At 47.6% G+C, this 7,975-nt stretch overlaps 1 protein-coding gene across 3 annotated transcripts; it reads right to left on the bottom strand.

Annotated features, from left to right (window-relative positions):
• Positions 1–349: 349 nt before the first annotated feature.
• On the bottom strand, positions 350–6,919 carry LOC121355021 (acrosin-like). Of its 3 annotated transcripts, none has more exons than XM_041470165.1 (8): positions 6,541–6,919; positions 4,158–4,260; positions 2,882–3,542; positions 2,593–2,676; positions 2,099–2,311; positions 1,528–1,793; positions 1,111–1,247; positions 350–716 (listed from the first exon to the last, which is right to left on the bottom strand). In XM_041470165.1, exons 4-8 carry the CDS (start codon positions 2,652–2,654, stop codon positions 384–386), a joined length of 1,011 nt encoding a protein of 336 aa, XP_041326099.1. In that variant the 5' UTR covers positions 2,655–2,676; positions 2,882–3,542; positions 4,158–4,260; positions 6,541–6,919; the 3' UTR covers positions 350–383. The 3 variants fall into 3 exon arrangements, with proteins under 3 accessions (XP_041326099.1, XP_041326100.1, XP_041326101.1); XM_041470166.1 differs by having other exon boundaries at positions 2,593–3,029; positions 3,355–3,542; XM_041470167.1 differs by lacking the exon at positions 2,099–2,311.
• Positions 6,920–7,975: the final 1,056 nt, after the last annotated feature.

Here is a 7,975-nt window from a genome sequence, read left to right as displayed (position 1 = left end):
GGCTTTGCTGAAGTCCAGGTAGACAAAGGCACTTATTTTTGTTGCAGACTTAAGGCACCAGATGCTACTTTTCCACTGTAGATATATTAATATCTGTAGGGAAGGCATTGATCTGTACAGGTAAGGGAGTGTGAAGCCAAATTCTTCCTAGATGAGGATGAAGGGTTCCCTGAGTTAAGGGCTGCTTGGGCAGTGGTCAAGCCAGTAGGATTTTATAAAATTTGGATGGAGAGTATTCTCAGAGCAGAAAATACAGGTCTCTCTCTCTTTTTTTTTTTTTTCTTACAATTTAAAATTTAATTCAGTTTAATGAAATTCAAATGAATATAACTCTGAAGGAAAGGGTCACTATAGCCTGAACTGCAGGTGGTCCATTCTGCAGTTCAGAACAGTTTTCCCTTTAGGTACCGCAAGATATCCTTCAGCAGATTAAAGAATTGCAGCAGCTTTTCACGTGGAAACGGACAGGGTTGTATTGGTCTCGGAGTTATTGTCACTGCGGGGGCTGCCGTTAAGGTTGGTGCTGGTGCTGGAGTAGTTGCTGGTGCTGGCTTCCTTCCCATCTTGCTCCAGATCCAGTTGTAGTAGTACTGAGTGGAACTGGAGACTGCAGGCCGTTTAGGTCTGGCACAGCCTACTCCCCAGCTGGTCACACCAATTTGCCAGAAGAAGCCAGCATTCTTATCTTGGCAGACAAGAGGTCCCCCACTGTCACCCTGAAGAAAAGCAGAGAGGATTAAGGTGCTTTTAGGTGCCCCTGTAAGCAGTTAGAGCTGGCTCCTTTACTCTCCCAGCCCCTGCCAGAACTGGATTCCTGGCAGAGCAAGGCTCTACTCAAGTGCTGGGACCTGCAGAACCTTGACACCCTTGGAAGTAGGATGGGGGCCTGTAAAGTGGGGCTCTCTGTCTCGCCTGTGCTTGGATATTTCAGGGTTGGCATCTGGACCTCACTGAGCAAGGACCCATGGGTGGGAAAGGGGGCGGAAGCTCCAGCAGTGGTGCAGAGCTGCGGCTGGGAGAGCAACTGGCCAGGCAAAGCAGGCACTGGGCTGTGCTTGGTGGTGTGATGGGGCTACCCACACTGCTGGGGGACTCATAGCATGCTCCTACCTGGCAGGTGCCAACACCGCCCTGCCCAGCACACACGTTGAAGTCATGGATGTAGCCTTGCAGCCACTCGCTACTGTTGCAGAGCTGGTTATCCACAACTTGGACCTTGGCCTGCTGCAGGATATCTTTACCTGATGCTGTGAACAGAGAAAGGAATGAGTTCTCAGCAGCTCCTTGCCCATTCTCCTGGCCTGTGTGTTGAAATCCTTCCCTAGGGCTTGGCTCTGCCTCTAGAGAGCTGTTGCAGTGATGTGTCACTGCTGTCTGGCGTTGGGCAGCAGGTCAGGCCCATCCCTCCAGGGGCATATGTCCCACAGCCCAACTCTCATTTTGGCCTCTGCTGTCAGGAAGCCCCAGCCATCCCTCCCTGGTGTGCCAGCCTTGCCCTCAGGGCACAGGTCCTTTATAGGAACTCACCTTTTACAATTCTGTCACCCCAGCCAGCAACGTAGCAGTTTTTCAGCTCTGACACTTTCACCGAAGGACCAGGCAGGCAGGCGAGCTGAATGGAGGACCTGCACTGGACTGGCTGGTCCAATTCCACCATGGCAACGTCGTGATGCTCAAGATTAGGACGATATTTTTCGTGGAAGACCAGCCGCTTAATCCGGCGCACTTCCACATCAGGGCCTGACTGGGCCAGTGAGGTGGCCCCAAGCACAATGGCCCACTCGCTGAGGGGACTGGAAGGCAAATGGAGAAGGGGAGAGGGGGAGTAGTATCATGTGCTGTGACAGCCCAGCACTTCCCTGCCTTCCGCTTCCTGAGGCAGAGAGGAAAACAGGACTACAGAGGGCAAAAGTAGACTCAAGATATGTTAAGCTGGAGGCTGCTAGGGAGCAGTGGCATGAGCCCACTCTTCTGCCTGAGCAGTCTCTTAGCTGGGCCCTGCAGTTGGGCCTGGGCCCTGGCCTCCTGGCACTAGGCACACTGCAAGGAAATGGGATGGGAATATGTAGGGATATCCCCATACCCTCATCCTCCTTACTTGGTGATGTTGATAAAGCAGTGGGCAGCTGTGAGGAGCCACTGTGGGCTGACGAGGGTGCCTCCACAGACATGCACAGATACCGGTGGGTTCCAGTAGCAACGGACACTGGCAATTCCTGCCCAGGCCCCAGTCCCTGGCATGACATCTGTGCCACCCACAACACGTGTTGAGCTGATGGTAGTACCCATGGGCCGGAGCCCACAGGTCTGTCTGTAAGCAGAAAGTCATTACTGTCCTGTGAGAAGGTTTCCACAAGGCTTTGGTTGCAAAGCCAGCAGGGCCAGGGAACTGCCTGGGGCATGCATATGTTGGCCCATTTCTGCCTGAGCCCTGTGGACAAGTGGTGCCAGCAGCCTGGGTGCTGGTGATAAACTGAGGCTTGTGCCCAGGGTTTTGGAAACTGGCATAGCCACAGGTAGGAAGTGGGCATCCTCAGGGAACCCCCTAAGCCTTTGTCTGGGTCCCCTCAGGTCAAGCCTGAGGCTACTTACCCACAGGTGCCATGTGCAGGCCCGCACAGAGCCAGCAGGAGGAGGATGGACAGCAAAATCATTGTGGTCAGAGACACAAGTCAGCTGCAAGGAGAGAGGGCTTGTCACCTCCAGTGCAGCTGCCAACGTACTGCCCACAGAATTGGCAGTGCCGCAGTGCCCTTGACCCTGGAGCTGATGTCACAGACGGACTGGTTCTATGTTCTGGGCATGGTGCTGGCCTCTGGAGGCAGGGGGGAAGGGCAACGTAGAGCCATAGAACCACAGAAGGGTCTGGATTGGAAAGTACCTTAAGGATCGACTAGTTTCAAACCACAGCCATGCACATGGATGCTTTCCACTACACTAGGTTGCTCAGAGTCCCATCCAAGCTGGCCTCAAAGGGTAACAGGAACGGGGCATCCACAGCTTCTCTGGGCAGGCAACCTGTGCCAGTACTGTGACAATGATACAAGATTTTACTTGGCATCCAAAAATCCTACAGAATTTGCAGCAACAATTAAAAGCAAACACACATTCTGATTTTTAAAATCAGTTTGTGAAATTGTTTCATTTGCTTTGCTTGCGACAGAAAAATCAACTAAACAAATATAACTCGGGGGCCTCAAGAAAAAAAAAAGTCTCAAGGCCTAAGCTCTTTTGGTGTTGTTTAGAAAGTAACTATGAAGAATTCTAATTAAAAGTCATTTTCCTTCAATAAGCCAGAACCCCTTTACAGTTGAGCTTGTTTAGTTGTTTCCATTGGACTGCTGAACAGCTTACCCCTATTTCGAGAGGTACAGCAGAGGCTGTGCATTGGACTGCCATTTCAGTTACTACCATCAAGTTCCTCTCTTCAATTACCAAATTCCAGTTTTCTTAGCTTTCCTTTGATGAAGTTCAGGGAGGACCAAGGTGATGGAAGGTTCCTGCCCAGATATCCAGAGTCCAGTTTCAAGTTTCCTGGTGTGCTGTACAGCACACACACAGAAGGATCAGATGTCAGCAGCCTAAGACACTGCATTTCCAGCTGCTGTCCCCAAGACCTGGAAGCCCCAAGGACCTGCGTTCCCTTATTACACTGCACTTGCCATCCTCTCTGCGTGGGCAGTTCCAGCCCTTTGGAGGGACCCTTTTCCTTTGGGCCTGACTTGCCTGCCCCCAGCTGCATTTTACAAATCCCAGCTCAGGGAGGCCTTGGCTCCCACAGGAGAATGAGTGGGACTGCGCACATAGCTATCTGTGAAAATAGGCCACTTTATTTCTGTAGCAACTAAGTCACCATCAGCCACTGAGCACATGTGGAGGAGGAGTGTGGGCAGGACAGAGTGCGCTTTTGGCAGTGAGGCTGCCTTTGAAACAGCAGGCACTGCCCCAGAAGGAGAGGGCTGTGGTCCACTGCAGCCTGAACTGCAGCCAATCAATCCCTCCCTAGCCTGCCTTAGGCTCCAGGCTGCCCACCTTTGGGCTGCAGTTTGACTTGAGTGTGAGATGAGGCTGGGGTTTTGTTTCTTTGAACTCAGTAAATCTGGTAATCCCCTTTCCCTGCCCTGGTTACAGGGGAAAAGAGAAACAAAAATATTTACCTCAGTTTGTTGCTGTAGTTCTTTGGCTTTTAAGGCAGAAATGCTCTTCATGCTGTGCCAGCAGTGGTATTTCAGGTAGTGGGCATGAGCTCTAGGCCTTTGGCTTTTGCAAAAGGAAAAGAAGAAAAAGAGGGAAAAAAAGAGAGGAAAAGAGAAAAAAGGAGAAAAAGAGGAAAAAAGAGAGGGAAAGAGAAAAAAGGAGAAAAAGAGAAAAGAGAGAAAAAAGAGAAGGGAAAAAAAAGGAGAAAAAAAAGACAAAAAAAGACAAAAGGAGAATAAGAAAGAGGATAAAGGTTTTCCCTGGAAAGAGTGTTTGCACCAAGGGAAGCCTGAACCTCGTGTGGCACAATTTCACAAGTTTCACCCTTGCAGGTTTTTAAGGGCCTTTGTTGCTGATGGCCGCGTCCCATGGCCAAGTGTGATCTAAGGAGACCTGAAGGTGCCACCTTTGCACTCTGAAAGTTGCTGTGGTCAACACTACAGGTTTTTGATTTGTTTTGATATTTCCCCCAGTTTGGAAATTCTCCCTCCCCCCCACTCCTCCTTTTTTTTCCCCCTTAGGAAGAGGGCAGGAAAGTTCTTTTTGGTCTCTCAGCCTCTCCCTCTGTAATAAATACTTTCATATTCCCACTGCATACAAAATAGGTGATACTATAGGGTGTTTCATGTGGGTATGGGAAAAACTACAAGCCTGAGTTTTTAGAACTGTGCCTGGAGGAGAAGCCATGCCGAGGTGTGATGGTTATGGACTTGCATGGATGTGGGAGTGGATGATACCTGGGAGGGCATAAGAGAGCTGTACACACCCAGCCCCAGCTTGCACCTTCCCACTGCTATACAGATGGAAGAGGCAGCAGCTAACTGGGGAATGATGAGCAATGCTGTCAATACTCAGTATGAGAAGTCGGAAGGGGGTGTCTGCTGACATCCTGGCAGAAGTTCCACCACTATTGTGGGTTTGTCCATTGCATGAAGTCCCTACACCTGCTGTACATTGTTAACAGCACGTGATACTGCAAGAATAAACATAGCTATTTCCACAGGCTTTAAAAAATATTACAGCTTTTAAACCAAGGGGGAAAGCCTCCCCAGAAGCTCTGGTGTGAGCCTTCACCAACAGGGCTGGATAATTCATAGCTGGATTTCTCACAGAGGCTGCTCCTAACTTGGAAAGGTCAGAAGAATGATGTGATGGCTGCAGACATTTTGTGATTTATGTGATTTTTCATTTTTCATTTTGTGATTTTATGTGATTTTTGTGGTCTATGATTTTCTTTTTTTATTCTTGAGTTCATTATCATGGGGCTGATTTGATCTCGTCACCTTGTGCCATGCAGATTTAAACAAAACCCAAGGTTTGTTTTTTTTTTTTGTTTTTTTTTTTTTTTTAATGAGTCATGAACAAATGTGAGTTGTTCAGCCAAAGCTGAAATTTGAAAAGAGATTTTGTAATTTCAGGAACACTTGCTGCCAGCACTTGTTCAAAAGCTGGAGCAAACTGGACTTTGAAAAAGGACAGGACTGCACCATTAAGGGATACAGTGAAAATGAAATCAAGAGAAGTTGGTATTTCATCCTTGGATGGATGCACAGATTTAACTGATTTCTGCACCAGCTGCTCCCCAATATCAAGAGCAAATGCTACTTTTTTGCAGACCTCTGAATCCTGTGCAAGGACATGCAGATACCACTGGTCAGGCACAACCACTGGCATAATGAACCCCATAGCTGGAAGCTTCAGAAAGAGGATGCCTTTGCTCCCACAGAGCAGGACTACTACTGCAACAATCCACATCCTTCACTAATCTATGTGAGGCACTAGTGAGGTCTTCTGCAGGCTAGTTATTCTTGTTGGAGAAAGTGGCATTGTTCAGCAACATGACCTTTTTCCAGACTTTTTTTTTCTAATTTAGGGCAGTGTAAAGTGTGTAAATTAGCTAAATACAGCTTCCTTAGAGGGATCCTGCCTTTAAAAATGGAAGTGTCAGGGAAGAAAGCAGTCTATCCTTACGCCAAGATGAAATAGATGTTTCTCCTCCACGGCTCTAGGCAAGCCTGCACAGACCTAGGGGTAAGGGCCTAGCCCAATAATAATGGCTGAACTGGTGCGCATCTGATGCCCATTTTGATTGTGAGCACAATAGCCACAGTACCAGGATGGACCTTTGTCTTCTATCCCCAGACACCCCATTCCAGTGGGTACAGTTCATCCTCAGGACCAACTAGGATGAGCAGCACATCCCTCATTACTTGTTCTCTGAGCTGGATGAAAACTGTAGCAGAGAGGCTGACGGTGCTGAGTGGAAAGAAATGGCAGGGTAAATCCCTGCTGCTGCTGTGATGGGAGAGAGGTGCCCACACCGGCAGTACCCTCTGGCTCTACCTTCTGCTCTCTGAACACTTTCTGCAGCTGCAGGTGCTGATGTGAGCAGCCTTCTCCTCTTGCCACCACAGAAGTTTAGCAATGGAGTTGGAGATCTGGAGCTGAGGAGAGGGAAAAGACAGTATCAAGTGCAGGATCAAGCCCTGCATGGCCACTCTTACACAGCCTCTGAGCTGAGGAGCTGCACCACCCATGAAAGGATGCTGCTGGACAATTGTGCCAATAGCATCAGACACTGAAGGTAACGTAGGAGCCACATCTCTCTGGCTGCATGTTTGCTGCATGACAAACCTCTTGGTTTGTCACATGGCCCTTCCCTCCAAAATCAACCCTGCCCCAATGACGCATCCTTTTTCAGAAGTCCTGCTGTTATCTTTAAATTCTGTAGTCATCCCTCTAGCATTGTCAGCTCATTAAGTCAATTCCTAAGGCATCTAAAGAAACATTTTCTTACTACACCTCAGCCTATTAGTCTGCATTTTGTACAGCCCCTAATACTTGGTGTCCTACATATGGTAGTCTCACTTGCTAAGTACTACTAAGTTATACTACGAATTCCATAATCCTACATTACCTGGGTTAGCTTGAACAGTTCAAGTTTTTGTCCTGCACCTATGGCTAAACTTAACTAGCCATACTCACACTAGCTCTAACCAGAATCCAGCTAACAGGACATCCAACTCTCTCTTGCTCTCAGGGTGGAGTGGCAGTCCTCACCTTCCCTTGGAGGCTTTTTCACAGCCCTCCTAACACTGGAGGGGTGCTCTCTGTCTTGCACTGACACCTCATCCTTTTCCTGACCCTCACCCTGCCCTAAGTTCATGTCCAACATGAGCTCTGCCAGCAAAGGCAGTCTGCCTTGCGCTGGGTCTTAAGACATTTCAGTCTTCATCAATTCCCAATACACTCAAAAAAGGAGAATTATATTTAAGCATTTCTCATGGAAGGAGGAATTGAGTTCAGTACAACTTATTAATAGGGCTGGAGACTCCTTAAAACAAAAACAATTTTAAAACCTCTGCAACAGACATAACAAAAGTATGCATATGCAACAAATGGTAAAATGAAAAAAACCTCCCCAACTTTCCAGATTTTCTTGGTACACTTTCCTGTCTAAAACTCAGCTCCATGTTATTGCTTCACAGTTGTCACTAAAGTGTTTTAATAGAATAGTGACAATTTTCAAAACTCCAGAGCAGAAATCAGGAGGAAGATGGGATCCTCTTCCACAGTTTTGATTTTAAATTTTTTAAGACTCAATACTGGCCAGGAATGAAATAAAACACATGTGAGGGGACAGCAGAGATAGAAAAATGGAAGTTTACAACTGACTTCTAATTTAATTTAAGAAGTGACTAGGAAGAAAAAGATGGCATATTTATATATGTATATATACATACACACACACATATATACACAAATATTCAAAGATGGA

Source organism: Pyrgilauda ruficollis, unplaced genomic scaffold, assembly GCF_017590135.1.
Source record: "Pyrgilauda ruficollis isolate IOZ18807 unplaced genomic scaffold, ASM1759013v1 scaffold240, whole genome shotgun sequence".
NCBI classification, from domain to species: domain Eukaryota; kingdom Metazoa; phylum Chordata; class Aves; order Passeriformes; family Passeridae; genus Pyrgilauda; species Pyrgilauda ruficollis.
Note: the sequence above shows the minus strand (reverse complement) of the source record. Positions and strands in the feature narration are given on the sequence as shown.

Bases quoted from the DNA above. Each gene is read 5' to 3' on its own strand.
- LOC121355021 (XM_041470165.1), bottom strand. From the start codon at position 2,654: ATGATTTTGCTGTCCATCCTCCTCCTGCTGGCTCTGTGCGGGCCTGCA. The intron at 2,312-2,592 runs GTAAGTAGCCTC...TTCTGCTTACAG, and splicing joins CCTGCACATGGCACCTGTGG to ACAGACCTGTGGGCTCCGGC. The intron at 717-1,110 runs GTAGGAGCATGC...GCTTTTCTTCAG, and splicing joins GCGGTGTTGGCACCTGCCAG to GGTGACAGTGGGGGACCTCT.